Source organism: Seriola aureovittata, chromosome 19 (genome assembly GCF_021018895.1).
Source record: "Seriola aureovittata isolate HTS-2021-v1 ecotype China chromosome 19, ASM2101889v1, whole genome shotgun sequence".
Taxonomy (NCBI): domain Eukaryota; kingdom Metazoa; phylum Chordata; class Actinopteri; order Carangiformes; family Carangidae; genus Seriola; species Seriola aureovittata.
Window position 1 is genome coordinate 15,160,726 of NC_079382.1, and position 17,428 is coordinate 15,178,153.

General features: G+C 40.6%; 1 protein-coding gene across 1 annotated transcript; it reads left to right on the plus strand.

Moving 5' to 3' along the window:
- Window positions 1–789: 789 nt before the first annotated feature.
- On the plus strand, window positions 790–17,057 carry apobb.1 (apolipoprotein Bb, tandem duplicate 1). Its single transcript, XM_056363563.1, has 29 exons — window positions 790–859; window positions 1,207–1,239; window positions 1,401–1,513; window positions 1,634–1,779; window positions 1,904–2,051; window positions 2,224–2,376; window positions 2,670–2,794; window positions 2,898–2,983; window positions 3,087–3,531; window positions 3,626–3,740; window positions 4,339–4,485; window positions 4,579–4,790; window positions 4,930–5,125; window positions 5,213–5,392; window positions 5,517–5,720; window positions 5,828–5,995; window positions 6,090–6,295; window positions 6,538–6,720; window positions 6,807–6,937; window positions 7,047–7,257; window positions 7,335–7,507; window positions 7,802–7,962; window positions 8,051–8,160; window positions 8,250–8,623; window positions 8,908–14,937; window positions 15,024–15,135; window positions 15,227–15,250; window positions 15,378–15,564; window positions 15,664–17,057. The coding sequence occupies exons 1-29, from the start codon at window positions 805–807 to the stop codon at window positions 16,657–16,659; spliced, it is 11,424 nt and encodes a 3,807-aa protein (XP_056219538.1). The 5' UTR covers window positions 790–804; the 3' UTR covers window positions 16,660–17,057.
- Window positions 17,058–17,428: the final 371 nt, after the last annotated feature.

Here is a 17,428-nt window from a genome sequence, read left to right on the forward strand (position 1 = left end):
CAGATAAAGCGGCTGATGTGTTAATCATCTTTTTCACATCTGGAGGGACTTTGTGTTCGGAGCATGCCTTGATCACTCAGTGTTCACTAATGAGTGTCTGTCAGTGACCTAATTCACACTGCAGCTGTAGGCCAGTCAACTTCATTGATTGATTCTGCATTATCATAGCAGCACTTCAAGAATATTAACCTCTGCTTCATTACGGGCATTTAAAATCTTGTGACCTAAGTTAAGTCCATGTAACATATTTTACCTTGATTTTAAAATCAAGACAAGCTCCTCTACTCTAACAGTTTGTCATATGAATATTCACAATGAATAAGAGTAAATCACAATTCCATTTAAATAAATGGCTTATTAATTTAACTGCAAGTATAACTCTTTACTGACAACTGGGCAAAGCCAAGAGAGTATAAGCCAATTATAATAAAACAACTAGCATCTGATAAGACTAAACTTTAATGTGCTTTTAATGACTTCAAATGACTTATCCAAAGTCATGAATTCAAATCAACATAAAATGCATTTTTATTGCAATTTAAAATAAGACATTTTGAATATTTAACACCAGTGACCAGTTTTGTAAGCCTGTGCTTTGAGATAGAAGTATCATTTCAAACCTTTTCCCTTTGTCCCTCCACACAGGAGGGTGGGGTGGACTTTGAGCATTCAAACCACTGTCTGTGCCTCCCAATCCTCTGAAAGAGCCCAGCTGTGGGTATAAAAGCCCTGAGTTGAAGCTGAGACATCAGTCTCGTCTGAGTACTCGCTAACTTGAAGGGAGAGAGCTTCAACAAACCCGTCATGGGGGACTCAAAGCTCTGCCTTTTGCTGCTCCTTAGTACATCTGCCTTGGCTTGTGAGTAGTTCTGGAAAAAACACTACATATTTTAACAGTACAAGTTATTTTTTAATTTATCTCACTGTTTTGCTATACATGATTTAATCATATACTTCCTAAATTGTGTGTTTTTACAAACTTTTAAAAGTATATTATCACACATTTTTAAGATAACATGTATAAATTTGTAAAAGAAAAGAAGTTACATTTTATCTACACATGTGTAAAGCCATGCAATAATAATTTTACACATATGAATATTGTAGCCATGGTGCATTTAATTTAATTTAATTCTACAGTCATTCAGATTGTTTTCTGTTGCATAGTTAATAAAAACCTAAATTATCTGACTTTATTCTGAACAGTTGCCCAAGATGAAGATCAGCCAGCCTGCCTGTGTAAGTTACTACTTGCTGTGATCAAAATTTAAACTCATAAACAGGGTTGATCTTTGTGTTGACATCCAGTCTACATATTTACAATGCTTTTGTGGGAGTAAATGGATTGCTTTTACAAACAAAATCTCTTCTCTCTTGTAATCATTGATTTTGTTTTCTAGTGGCCAAAAGGTACAAGACTTTACACAAGTATGAATACCAATATGAAGCTGAATCTTTGAATGCCATCAACGGAGCCTCACCGCTCAAGAACGGACCAAGGGCCTTTTGCATGGTATGAGAAACATTTTCACAATCATCCTAAGTCATATGTCTGTTTGTTTGTTTGTTTGTTTGTTTGCTTGTTTGTTTTCTCAGAGCATGAGCGAAATAAAACTACTACCTTTTCTCACAGGTTGAAATTGAAGTGCCTCAGACTTGCAGTTTCATCGTCCGCACCACTGGCTGTAGCCTGAGTGAGGTGGTCGACATGGACGCAGAGGGCAACCCTGTGTTCAGACCTGCACCTGGCTCTGACGCCTTTGCTGCTCAAATGGAAATGTATGTTACTTCATGAAAATCACTGCTGTGAAATATTATCTACATTGAAATCTTATCCTCAATCTGGTATTTTTGGAGGTATTGCAGAAATAATTAAATTTAAATATCTCACATTTTCCTTTAGGTATCCTCTGAAGGTTGTGGTTGAGGGTGTGTACGATGTTAAACTGTACCCTGAGGATGGTGAGACAACAACCATCCTGAACATCAAGAGGGGTATCATCTCTGCCCTGGCTGTACCTCTGGTGGAGGAAGACAAGAACAAGAATATGGTACATTGATTTACAGAGAAAATGCTCAAAATCCCTATCATGACAAATATTTCAGTTCCACTGTCAAATTTAATCATACTATGGTATTTACTGAAAAGAATGCAATGGATTTCTATAGTACATTATACACATATATTTTTTCCTCTAATCATCTGTAACATCTTCATTTTAGCCCACTATCCATGGCAAGTGCAAGACCTATTACACCATAAACGCGAGAGAGGACATTGCTACAGACATCAGCCTGAACAGGGATCTGTCCAGATGTGACAAATTTGTCCCAATGAGAGATTACACCAGCCCCCTGGCACTTATCTCTGGCATGGTAAGACATTGAACAAACTTGGTTTTAAGTGGCATGTTTAAACTTCAAATCAACAGAGTTCATAAAAAAAAAAACCTGCTTTATGATAACCTTTAAATTAGTGCTGTATCCTGTCTCAAATCAAAAATCACCTGGTACACAATGATAGTAATGTAATTTTATGATTGTGAGAGCAACCACTGTAGCTTGTGTAAATAAGAAAAAAAGACTTATGGGTATCTGAAATAACAATAGTGCAAAGGTACAATTTCATATGATCTACAACACTGACATCATTATTTGTCTGTTTTCAGCACTACCCTCTTGCTCAGCTGGTCAGAAGCTCCCAGACCTGCAACTACAAGTTCGACAATGAGAAGAAACACATGACCTCTGGCTCCTGCACTGAGAACCACATCCTCATTCCCTTCTCACACAAGTAAGTCAAGCCGTACAATAGACCCTATAAAATGCTCTATTATGCATGTGTATCTTATACAAGGGATGTGTGATAGGTTTAACCCCTTGTTATTTTCCAACAGGGGAGAATATGGAGTTACCAATGTTGGGAAGCAAGAGCTGACTCTGGTTCAGGTTTCTCCTCACAACGACAGAGTCTTTGATCACAGTAAGCTCCTTTGTTTAGTTTGTATTGTTTTGATTTAAAGTTGATTGTTTTAAAGTGGTCATTAAAGGTAACTCATTATAACCATGTTACTTATGCATCATAGGTGACATTGTCAAGGGTCTTCACATGGAGGCTGTTGAGGACAAGAGTGCTGTCCAGGATAAAGATGCAGGTCTGAACCTCCTAAGAGAACTGGCAGATCTGACCGAGACCGAGGGTGAGAGGAGGGCCCACCTCTTCCACAAGCTTGTCACCATGTTCCGTGGAATGAAGACTGAGACCCTGAGTCCCGCTATTCCTGAGGCTATTGCTGTGTCCCGTGTCCTGACCTACCAGGTTCTGGCGCAGTGTGGAACCCCTGAGTGCAGCAGTGCTATCATGCAGATTCTCAGGACTTTAGAAAGCTCTTCACTCGAGGTTGATGCTGCTGTTTTTGCTTTGGGACTCATGTCCAATCCCTCTGCCCTCCTGATCAATGACATGCTTGAGATGGCCAAATACAAGTCCAGCAAGCCCATCATGTATGCCCTGAGCAATGTTATCAAGAGGTGAGTGAAGTAAAACCACACTTGATTCCACACAGAAGAATAGCTAAATAATGTTTTAGCTCAACTGATTTTTTCTCCATTTTCTCTTCTATAGGTTTTACAAAGCTGAAGGAAAACTGATCCCTGAGATTCACTCTGTGGCTGAGTTTATGGCTGCCCAGCTGGGTGATTGTTCTGGTGACAAGGACAACACTTTCATGACACTGAGGGTAGGTTTCTCACCCTGTGGTTCAAAATGGAAATGAAGGACAAGATTAATAAACAGAAGCACATACTTTGACTCTATGTAAAGTATACAACCAAAATTACAAAATTCCTATTTCCATAATATGCATTTTCTGTTAAAGTGTTAATTCTGTATGTTTGGGTATGTATTAGCTATGCACTTCAGTCCCTCAGACACTGTTAATTGACAAAAGCACACTGACCTTGGATTTGTCAGTATTAAAGACATTTAAGAAATACTTAGAAACTAAAAATACTGTTTCATACTCATACTTGACATACAAAAATGCGGTAAAGAAGAATCCATTGTTTAGTGGTCATTTAACCCAAATGAAGGAAAGGTAAAGCATTACACCCAGACTGAGGAGAGAAACAATGAAGAAGAAATGAATGCTCAGTAGAAACTGCCATTTGGTATAATAAAAGGCAGGGAAAGCATAATATACATTTGAAAGGGGGGTTGTTTGAGGAAATGTGTCACAACTGCCAGTTAAATAAAAAAGACCTCACTGGAATGACCTCTTAAAGCAAGGCTGAATTTAGATTCTGCCCAATGAGGATTATGATTACTTTTGATTCCAGGTAATTGGAAACATGGCTCCAGCTGTGGTACCTGCTAGTCCTGCACTAAGATCTGCTGTGATTCGGTGTGTGAACCAACCTGCAGCTTCCCTGGCTGTGCAGCAGGCTGCCATCCAAGTGTACAGGCTGACTCCCGTCCCTGAGGAGGCAAGTCAGAATACTTTATTGGTTTAACAACTTCTTTGGATCATTATTGCTAATGTTACTGATACTGATTTTATCTACCTCTTTTGATCACAGAGCAGAGAGGTTCTCATGCAAGTGCTTTTGGACAGCACCAGCCCCGTGCAAAAGCGTATTGCCGCCTACCTGGTACTTATGAAGGACCCCCAGCCACATGAAGTGGCCCAGCTGGCTAATGCCTTGACCAATGAGCAGGACAAACAAGTCAAGAGCTTTGTCATCTCCCACATTACCAACATTTTGTCCTCAACGGAGCCTGAGACCCAAGGGTAAGTGAAAAGCGAACAGATTTATATTTATGTGTTTTAATTTGTCGTTTCACCTGATACGCTAAATAGTGAGTACAGGTGTCCTGATTTGAGCACCATCTGGTTTAACTGTAACATTTCTTTTTTGGCTTTCCCACAGACTGAGACAGAGGATTCATGAGGCCCTGCAGGGTAATGAGATTGGGCCCATTATGGACCCCATCAAGTTCTCTCGCAACTACAAAATTGGATCTGTAGAGGGCAACATGATATTTGAGGGTACCAGCTATCTGCCCAAGGAGCTCATGCTTGAAATGACTCTGAAAGCATTTGGCTATGAAATTGACATGATGGAGGTAAACATTCTGAGATATGTAATCCAAATTGTGCTTTGAAACCATTTTTAAATTTAGTTGTTACTGAAAAAATGATTACCTTCACAGATCGGTATGGAGGGCAAAGGATTTGAGCCAACTGTTGAGGCCCTGTTTGGAGAGAATGGCTTCTTCCCTGACACTGCCCTGAAGACAATGTACTTTGTCTCTGATAACATGCCACTCAGAGTCAATGAGATCCTGCAGAATATGCTGCCTGCTATGAAGAAGGACAGGATGAAGAGACAGGTATTCAGATAAATCTGTTTTGCATATATTACATGGATTAAATATCTTACTTTGGAATTATGAGGCTGGATTTTTACAAATGGACATGAATTTAGTAACACAGTATGGACATTTATATGCATAGGCATCCCACAACTTGATGAGGGAGATTGGACGCAACCTCAACAAACTGGTGAGGGAACTGAATGCTGCAAAGTCTCCTGAGGCAATGGTTTATCTGAGACTTCTGGGAAATGAGCTGGGATATCTGAGGAGCAATGAAATGGAGGAGATGGCGTACTCTGCTGCCATGATGATTGACAGCATGTTCAAGATGTTCCCTAGTGATGTAAGTAAAAAACAGTTATTTTCTTTACAAATGTTTGACATATTTAGTTATTTATTATTGTTTATTATTGAGTTACATCCGTGTTTTATGTTTTTTTCCTGTCACAGCTAATGAAGGCTTTGATGACTAATGCTGACAACACAATCTTTGCCCATTACATCTTCATGGACAATGAATTCTTCCTGCCTACTGTAACTGGTGTTCCTCTGAGGATTGCACTGTCTGGTACTTTCACCCCTGGTATCAAGGGTGGACTTAAGGTTGCTCGTGACATGGTAATTATCCATAAATGTGTTTAAATACTGCCTATAAATTTTCTGTTGCGCAGCATCAACACAACTGTTGACATTTCTCCATGTTTCTAAACAGAGCGAAGTTACCTTCATGCCCTCCGCTGGCATTGAGTTTGTAACTCAGGTTGGCTCCCACATCCCTGAATATGTCAATTCTGGATTAGAGATGCACACCAACATTTTCCATGAGAGTGGGCTCAGTGCCAAGATCTCCATGGGACGTGACAATGTCAAGCTGACCATCCCTGCACCAATGAGGCCTACAAAGCTCATCAAAATGACGTAAGCCTTAGTAGAATTTTCAGATATTATGAAAGCAGAGGCTTCTTTGGACCACTGGTTGTAATGCAACTGTTAATTAGCTAACCTAAGGTATAAATTGGACAACGGTATTTTACAAGGCAACAATGAAAATACATTAGCCAAATTTGTGTGTAGTTGAAGTGCAAAGCTTTTTTGTCTGTGTGATCAACCTCTCCACATTTAAACATAAGAAAGTCAGATTTTAACTTCGTTACATTTAGAAACACCCTGGTGGCAGTAACTGGATCAGAGGTGAGGACCATTCCCCCTATGGTGATGGACAAGGTGGATGTTAATGAGTGCACTCCCGTCTTCGCTGGAATGAAATATTGCACAGCTCTGCAGTACATTGATGCTTTCTCTCAAGATACAGCCCCCTACTTCCCCTTCACTGGAGACAGCAAGTGAGTGAGAGTTTTTAAACCACGGGCAAATAGTAGTCGCTCAAATAAAATCATTTAACTGAGAAATATCAAATTAATCTTAATAGATTTGCTATGGAGCTCCACCCTACTGGTGAAGTCACTGAGTACACAGCCACTGTTGCATACGAGCTCCTCAGGGAGGGAGAAGAGGGACGGCAGAAGGTTGACTCTGTGAAGTTCATTCTGAGGGCTGAAGGTACAGTACAATGCTGAAAATCTTTCCATCTTATTATTAGCACAATTTGGAACCACTCTGAAGTTCAGTTGAGTTGTGTAATATTAATCTCTTGGTTGGCCAACAACAGGTGCAGATCCCACTGAAGCCAGGGCAATCATGAAATATAACAGAAGGAAGAATGTGATCACTGCTGACATCCAGATCCCTGACTACGATGTGGAGGCTGGACTCAGGCTGGGTGTTGTTGATGGAAACACCAAGGGCAAAGGAACTCACTCAGTCTCTCTGGACTTCATAAACAAGAATATCCCTCAGCTCTCCCTGGTTGGCCGTGCCAAGTAAGAAATCCTCATGACAAAACATTAATGTCACCCTAATCATTGAGATGACACTGACTTACTGATACATCTTTCAGTCTGAAGGCCATGAAGGAAGGTATGCTGCAAGTCCAGCTTCTTGTCCCATCAATCAATACCGATGCCACTGTCACAGCTAACATGAAGCGTGATGAAGAATTGGAAATGGAGCTAAAGAGTGAAATCAAGTTCATGGACGCCACCTCTGAGCAGAAAATTGAATTGAAATATGGTAATGTGTTTTACCCTTTTTCATAATATTACATAACAATTAATTTCATAGTCAATACTTCTTAGACAGGTGCATAAAATCCTAGGTCACATTCTAACTGTAGAAACATGTAACACCATAAGAAACATGGTTAAACTTTGAGACCCAAGTATGCGACTTAATGAGACAGAATGACAATTTTAAACATTTATGATATCAGTCATAAAAGTCAAACCTTTTCATTGCAAACCTTCCATTTTGATTGAGAAAAAAATGCAAAATTTCATTGTGTATCATTCATCTCTCTTGTTGCAGATTCCAACAAGATTGAGGTTGAGCTCAAGTCTAATGTGAACACTGAGACCACCATCTTGCCAAACGCTGAAATATTTCAGAATTATGGCAACGAACTTCTTGACATGCAGGTTGGGCAGACCAACATGAAAGTCCGTCACATCTTCAAGAAGTCTGTAGAGGTATGACTCTTGGATTTAATGGTTCAGGTTTCTTTAAATCTTTGTTAAAACTTGAAGCCTACAAAAAACATTGCTTGTCTTGTTGTAGGCAGCAAACAACTACATGGAGAAATATGGTGCCGAGTTCCCTTACATTCAGAACTTCAGACTACCTGATATGCCTGAGATTTCCCTGCCAGAGACACTGTTCCTGAATACGTAAGTGTGATGAACTCCATGGTAAACCAGTAAATTATCTATGTATTTTCCCAAAACATTTATGCATTTTACTTTTGTCATTTTAACAGTGAGGCAAAGGCTATTTACTTCTTCAACAATGAGCGCTTCACCATCGTTATCCCTCTCCCTCTTGGAGGAAAGTCAACAGAGGAGCTTAACTTCCCACCAGCTTTGACCACACCTAGCGTGTCTCTACCCCAGTTTGGACTGGATATTGTCTCCATGGAGATCCCCATCCCAGAGCTTGTTGTCCCTGAGAGCTTTACTCTGTCTATTCCTCTTTTTGGCAAAGCTGAAGTTTACGCTCTGATGAGGAGCAACCTGTATGACATGGAGGCCTCAATGGCCGTTGGCAAAGATGTTGTGGAAACTCCAAGCTACTCAGCAAAGTTTGATGTGAAAGGAACCTCCCCACTTGAAATCCTTTCGATAAAGATTGAAGGTATTTCAGAGTAATTATTATTAATGGATTTCTTATATCTTTAATACATCAATCACATCCATTTTAGTCTTAATACACAGTTAAAATTATGTGTTGTTCACTCTTGGTGGAACAGTTTTTGGTCACAGTTTTCTGGTCCTATGACTTAATTTCAATCACAATGCTTAAGTGATTTCCAATAAAACTACACTGAACTAGTTGACTGTGCATATTCCTGTTAGGTATATTGTAAATGAGCAAATTAATCACACTGTCTCTTTTTTTTCTTTTTGTGTTTTATTCAGGCTCAGGAATGTTGTCCACCACTGATTCCATTAAGGCACAGTTGAAGAGCTTTTTGGCCCATAAATTCATTGAGGCCAGTGTTAGTATCATTGAGGATGTAACCATCACTGACAAAATCAATTTGAGATCAAACAGCAAGATTGAAGCCACAAGTCCATTTGGTCTCAATTTTGCACTAGAGCACACAGGTATGGCAGGAATCAATACTGAAGAAATCTCTGCAGATAACAACTTTGAGGGAATGTTCAAGGCTGGACCTATGTACGGCAAGACCACTTCCACCCAGTCTTTTACCATCTTCCCATTCAGGCCAGTGGCAAAGATTGATTCTACTGTTCAGTTTGACTCCACAATTGTTAGGGGCCAAAACACATTTACAGCATCCCTTGCCAATGGTGAATTCTCAGTTGTATCCAACACCAATGCCTTTGAAGATGTCTTGACACATGTTGTTGAGCTTTACTTCAAAGACAGTAAGCTGTCACTAAAATGTGATGCAAATGCACTTGCTCTTGGCATGAAGATCCGCAACCAAGCTGAAGCCTCTGCTGGTGCCGGTGAAGTCGTCATGAGGATGGAGACAAATGCAGACCACTCTGAAAACCGGGTTTACTCTCTGCTGACTGCCTCTCTTGATGCCAATGGTCTGGCTGTAAACAGTGATGCCTCAATGAAGCTTCTTGAGAATGAGGCTAATCACAAGGCAATTCTGAGGATGAACAAGGACGGGTTGACTACAAGTGGAACAACCACCCTGCAGAGCCCCCTTTCCCTAGAAAACACTTTCAATGCTGGGCTTGACACTTCAAGAGCTACTTTATCCATTACCAACAAGGCTGCAATGCAGAACATCAAGGTTGACAATGTCAACACTCTCATCATTACTCTTTCTAGCCTTGACTTTAACTCAAAGGCTGAAGCCACAGCAAGTGAGTATGCCACTTATGCTCATGATATCACCATCGACCTGAAACCCTACACTGCTTCTGCAAATGTTAACAACAACCTGAAAGTTCTGGCTGCCAACTTCATTAATGAAGCTCAGCTGCAGGCAGAGTTTTACAAGATGGACCTGACCGGAAGCCTGAAAGCTATCTATGGCGAGCAAGAGATCAAACACATCTATCAGGTAATTTATGCCGATATGACTGCTAATGCAAAGTGCAGCACCACTGGAAAACTCTTGGGAACTCACATGAACCACAACACCGAGCTTGAAGTTGTCGGTCTTGCTGCCAGGATCACCAACGATGCCCGTTTCAACTCACAGGCAATGCGCTTTGATCACACCATCCGCTGCAGCATTGTTCCTTTTGATTTCAACCTTGATGCCATCTTTAATGCTGATGGAGACATCACCATGTATGGAAAGCACAGTGCCCAGCTCTATGGCAAGTTCCTCCTTAAAGCACAACCCCTGGCTTTTGCTAGTTCACATGAGTGCAGAGCATCAGTCATGCAGCTTCTAGATAATGGTTTTTCCCTTGAGACAACATTTGACAACAAGATGGACACTGTTCTCTCATTCCAAGAGCAGAAGACTACTTTTAGAATGAAGTCCAAAATGAATGAGCATGCCTTCAATCAGGACATGAGTGTTTACAATACTGCTGAGAGAGCTGGAATTGAGCTTTCTGGCACCATTCTCACAAGCGTCCTCAACACAGACTCCACAGACAACCAGGAATTCACCATCTCTGGCTTCCTCAAGTATGACAAGAACACAGACAGTCACATCATTCAGATTCCTCTAATTAAAACTCTTCCTGTCCTCTTGGAAAGCATGAAGGGCTTTGTTGTGCGTATTGCAGAAGCACTGCAAAACTACATCAACAATGACGAGATAATGACTCAACTTGAGGCTCTCCCCCAGCATATAAATGACTTAATTTCTCAACTTAATATAGAAGGCAAGATAAATCAACTGAACCAGTATCTCAATGATTTTACCCAAGAATATGCCATCTCCATGGAGGATGTGGAGGCCTCTTTGAGAAACCTGGAGGTTACAGTTAAAAAACTGCTGTCTGATCTCACCGTTTACATCCAACACTTTGCTGGTATGATGAAGGAGATTATTATTAGCGGCACCCTCCCTGAAACCCTCATTCAGAATATCCAGCAACAGCTGAATGCCTTAACTGAAGATTATGACATCAGGGCTATGGTCGTGTATGTGATTGATACCATAAGAGAAATGGTCCAGCAGATTGATTTGGAAAAATTGAAGGACAGCAGCATTGCATTCCTGTATGACATCGATGCCAAGTATGAAATTAAGGCTAAACTACAAACAATCATGAGTGATGTGAAAGGAGTAATTGAGACCTTTGACATGCAGACCTTTGCTGCAGAGATGAAGAGCTTCATTTCATCTATCAATTTCAAAGCTTACATTGAGGAACTAGTTAGTCAGATTCCCACAGACATTCTCACTGATATAACACATTATATTAGGAAAATGATAGAGGACCTTGACATCCTAGGTAAGATCAACACATTCTATGCCAAGATGAGAGAGATGATTGTAAAGTTTGAGGCTGACAAAAAGGTTCAAGCTGTCTTGGAAAAGGCTGTGGAGCTCATCAAGAAGTTCAGAATTGAGGAAACCATCAGTGCTGCAGTCAAGATGGTGAGGGACGCAGACATACCTACCAAATTCATGCAAGTCTTCAAGAGTGCTACCAACTACTTGAAATCAACTGAGGTCAAGGATATAATTCAACAACTGAATGTGTACATTGAAACTATTGTGCAAAGGCTTAACTCACTGAATTACAATGACTTTGTGGATTACGCCAATCAAATTATTGCGGAGTACACATCTTACCTGAATCATCTGATCAAGGCTCTTGAAATCCCCCAGAAACTTGAAGCAACAAGAAATTTTGTCAATGTTGTCTTATCCTCTGTTAGAGACTTAATGGAACAGCTGAGAGAAATCAAAATTGCAGAAATTATAAAATCTGTAAAGGATATCATTGACGAGGTTGTGCTGGATAACCTCAAGAGATCTGCTGAATTTGTAAAACAGGAAATTACAAATCTGGACGTCAAATTTGTGACTGAGCTTTATCTGGAATCAGTGAGACAGTGCTACATGAGTGCAATAAACATCATCACTGATATGTTCTCCGGTATGGTTAACATCATAAAGACGGTGGCACCTGAGCAAAAAATCATCAGTGAGATTCAGCAGATCATCAATGGCCTGATTATGGAACTGAAGAAAGCCAAGTTGACCATGCCATCCTTCATCATTCCTTTCACTGATCTTCTTATGCCTTCCATGACATTCAGCATGGACAAGCTCGAACAGTTTGAAATCCCAACACAGATGGACATCCCTGAATTCACCATTCTAGGCTTCTACAATGTAAAAGCCACTACAATTTCCATTGATGAGATCAAGCAGAGAATCGTTGAACTTATTGATTTTATTGTAAACTTTGACATCAAAATGCCTGATGTGGATGCTTTCTTTGGAGACCTGACCATGAGCTACCTTCCCACTATGCCTGACATAACCTTCCCAGAAATCACTCTTTCTGAGATGTCATTCCCTTCCATCCCCCAAGTTCCCATAGAAAAGCTTGTCAAGTCTCTTCAGGTTCCTGAGATCAAACTACCAACCATTCCAAGTGAGATCATGGTCCCATGCTTTGGTAAAATCTATGGTGAGATCAAATTCCTCACTCCCATCTACACCGTCAAGACGTCTGCTGAGTTCCAAAACTCCACTGAGAATGAAATGACACCTAAGTTCACTGGAGCCCTTACCTCCCAGGCCACATCTCCAAGTTTTGAATTTCTTAATTACAAACTTGAGTCCACTGCCCGGATTGCAATCCCAAAAATGAGTCGTGTTGTTGTAGCTGAAACTCTGAAGTTCCAGCATTTGGCTCTTCGAGTTGAACATCAGGCATCTGTAACTCTCTATGGCCTATCAGGCCAGGCCCAAGCCAAGACTGCAGTCAAGGTTGCCACTATACCTTACACTGCTGACTTTATGAACACAGCCTTTATTGCTATGGAAGGAGGAATGTCTGCTTCTCTTGATACAACTTACACTCATGTAGTGAACCTGCCAATTTTCAATGTCAGAAGTGAGGCCACTGTTACCCAGAAATCAATCGCTCGCCAAGAAGGCCTCACTTTCACCCTAACAGTTGAAAATTCAGGCACTGGCAAGGTTAATGCTGATGATGGCACCCACAAGAGCAAGTTGAATTTGTTACTCACTCCCAGCATTATCACTCTAACTTTCTATGGTGACACAGACTCTACCATCTTAAAGATGAAACAGCAAATTGTTGTTGAATCTGGCACCTTTACCTACTTCAAGTTCAATATCCGCAATGAGGCAGAAGCACCAGTCATTAAGAACAGTCTTCTTGTGGCATCTGGACACGCCAACCTTTATGATTTGAAGGTTGAGCTGAAAGCAACCCATGACACAGAACTGTATGGTGCAGTCAGTGGAGTCCTGTCCAATGGAATCAACATTCTAGTCCGTCCTGTTGAGTTTGTCTTCGAATTCCAAAACAAAGGAAATGCCAAGGTCAACATTTTTGAAACTCTGACTGCTAAGATAGATTTGCAGAATGATTACTCAGCCATCTTGAAACCCGATAGCCAACAGATGAACACAGTAGCTCTAGCTCGCCTTAATCAGTACAAAATATTCTACAACTTCACTGTTGACAACAATGAAAATGAGGCTGGCATCTTCGTCGCTTTTGATGGTGAGGCCAATGTTGACTTCCTGACATTCCCCATCAGCATTCCTGAGATTGATCTGCCTTTTGTTGACTTCCGTACTCCAGCTATTAGTAATCTGAATTTGTATGAGCAGACTGGACTGAAGAACATTTTAACTACCACTGAGCAGACTGTTGATGTAGATGCCAAGATTGTTTACCAAAAAAGCCAGAGTGCTCCGCTTGTTGATATGATGGGTCTGATCCAGATTCCCTCTGTGGGTAACCTGATCACAGAACTGTCCTTCAAGTCTGCAATTATCAATCTCAATGTCAATGCTCAACTGTATACTGAGGATGACCTTGTGTTCCGTCTGGGAGCTACCACAGCCTCTGTGTTTGAGGGTCTACAAGCCAAACTGGATGGCACCACCAGCCTGACCACCAAGAGAGGAATCAAGTTGGCCAATTCCCTGTCCCTTGAAAATCGTCACATTGAAGGCACTCATGACAGCACCATCAGTATGAGTACTGAAACATTTGAACCTACAGTCTCTGTGGCTACTAATGCAAAGATTGCCCTGCCTATACTCCATCTGGAAGTAAATCAAAATTTGGTTGCAGACACCAAAACCAAAGCAAATGCTGTCTCCACCTTGAGGATGAGGGCTGATTTCAACATCCCTATGATCAAGGCTATTGGAAAGGCTGAGGCTGACCACAGTCTGAAGCTGGAGGGAACCTTTGAGTACATTTCCATGGAGTCATCCACCAGAGTAAACATGGATGGTACTGTGCTTGAGGACTATCCCATTATGGGAGTCCTGGATAATGAGGTTAATCTGTACCTGAATAATATTGGCCTACGCTCCACCTCCAAGATTATTGCAGATGCCAAACTTAACTATGGCACCAACAAACTCATTGGCTTGGACGTAAATGAGAATCTTGCTGTTGATGCTTCCCTGAGCCACGTGTATGCAGTGCTGAAATATATTGGCAACAATGAGGCAAACCTGTTCAATTTCAACACCATTGGGAAACATATTGCCCAGGTAACCATTGACTTTACACCAATGTCTTCCTTGACTGCGGATATTGAGATTGATATCTCTCAGCCAAGCAGCCTGGGTGAACTCACCATCTTTGAGAAAACTGTTGCTGACGTAACAGCTGCCAAGCAGAAGATCTCTACCAATGCCAAGTTTGTGAGCCCACTGTACACCACAAACCTTGCAGCTGTAGTAGAGGGCAACGCTCCTGTCTTCAAAGTCATCTTTAAGTCCTCTGCAACCTCTGTCATTGTCTTCTTGGAATATGACATGGATGGTAAGTCAATTAAACACATTTATCTGTTTTTTGTGGAAAACAATGTTGAGCACTTAATCTTAAGAAAAAAACATTTCTTTCAATAGCGTCGACTACTACAAACTTCGAGAACGAAGCTCTGAACATGATTAGCAAAGTTGTCCTGACACATAGTGACCTGAGCATGGATGTCAATCACATCATTACCCAGGCCTTGAGGTAACATCCACTGTTTGAATTAAAACACACAATATGTTGATAATTGCTTCTCGAGGTTATAATAATTAACTCCTTTTTTTTCATATTTTAGGAGAAAGCGCCAGGCTGATGATAGGTAAATTTTCAAACTACTCTTTTTCTTGATTCTCATCTTTACCGTTTATTCAATGTGTACAAATTAAATTCCTTAATATTGAATAGAATTGGTCAGGATTTTTCATTTGAAATGTTGTCTCTTCCAGTGTTTCTCGCCACACCCTGAATGTGGACATAACCAGTCCTACTTTCACCGATGTGAATCTCCGGTATGCTGCTCGAAGAGATGGCATCAGTGCCTCAGTATCAACCCCTTCCACTGGCTTCCTGGGCCTTCAATTCAATGGCAGAGTCCCATCTGAGATTAGTGCAAGAGTCTATGGTCGTTATCCTGTAAGTATCATTAACATGATCTTTTTTTAAACAATGGAAAATTAAATACAAATATCTAAATATATCTAAAATAATGTTTTATTTTGTTCTGTTCAACAGTCTATCCCAGACTCTGATGTTGACATATTGGTCATCAGATCATCTTCAAGGGATGCTAATAAGATGAACCTGCAGATTGCCTACAATATGGAGGCACCAAAAGTAATGCTGAATGAGCTCAAGATGAGAATCCCTTCCATCATCTCTACATTCAAAATGTTTGCGGACAAGTACCTGATCACAAGGAACATGGACGTGTTAAAAAACTCTGTTGTTACCCGCATCACCGAGGCCTATAATGCTGCAATCAGTTACGACAGTCAAATGAGCCAGTTGTCAATCTTCTTCAGGAACATCATTGTCGAATACCAGAAGACTGTCCAGGTCTTCCTGGATGCAGTCATCAAGTTCTTGAGGGAGACCCGGTTCAAACTGCCTAGGTCTGATGAGATGACCACTCTGCCTGAGGTCCTGAAGAAGCTCACCAGCAGTGTTGCAGCTATGCTAGATGTAATCACCAACATCATCTATGAAAATATAGAAGTCTACTATAATGCCTTTGTTGAGAAGATCAGCAGCATGAAACTTCGCATGCCAATTGGTGATGCGATCAATGGAGCCCAGATCTTGGATCAGTTCAAAACAAGCTTCAGGAAAATGTTTGATGAACTGGTGGACTTTGTTGAAAATATGGAGAGTCTTGACACAATGTTAGTAAAGATAGGTGAGACCCTAAAGGCTATTGTTGAGAAATCACAGGAGTTTGTTGACTCTGTCCAATCTGACTATTTAGATGCATTGTTCATCAACATCAATATCATCTATCTTGAACTTCTCACAGTCATAAAGAATGTTATTGACCAGAGCTCTGCCTTAAATATGGAACCGCTCAGCAATGCATTTGAGTACATTATGGACATGTTCATTTATGTAGTTGACCAGTTCAATAACACTGCTTATGGTTTCCTGCAGCAAGCTTCAGAGGAGGCACAAGCCTATATGAAAATTAGTCAAGGAAGGCTTGAGCTTGACCTTCTGTTTCCCTTCCAACAATGAGGAACCCTCTCAGAGGCATAAGTCCATATGAAACACTACCATCTGTTCAGAACACATGCTTGGAAGGAGTATGGACAATTAGCTCTTTAACCATATTTATAACAATGAATTTAACAGAAACACCTGTTGTATCGTTTTAATGTAGATGGTTTATTGTGTACAAACACTGAACATGTTACATTTTACTGAAACTCACTTTCCTGCAAGAGTAAAAAAAACTCAATAAAATACAACAACGCAGTCTATAATTGTCTTCTGTTTCATGATGTTTTGTTTGAAATTCACATCCAAACTTCTTATAAATAAGAGCAACTGTTAAATCAAACTACACAAGAGTCAATATCATGGTGTTACAGTGCATGAATCTCACAGAATAAACTGAGAATTTGCAAAATTGACCAATTAGCTCATTCATTGTATGATCTTTTTGGCAACCAGCCCTGTACTTTTCTCATCTAAATATACAGTAGCTCACATGAGCCACAATTTTCTATATCTACAAATCAACTGCAACACTAATTCATGCTACATAACAGCCTTTGCAAAGTTTCACTATACCATATATGCATACACTATAAAGGTTTTCCTCAGATCTGTGCCTAAACACAATCCTCTCTCTCTTCTGCAGGCAGTTCCCTTGACTGCATGGCTTCGTTTTTGCTTTGATATGCATTGTCACCTGTGAGACCTTTTATAAAAAACAGGCGTGAGCCTTTGTAAAACATGTCCAATCAACTGAATTAACCACAGGTGGACTCCCATCAAGGTG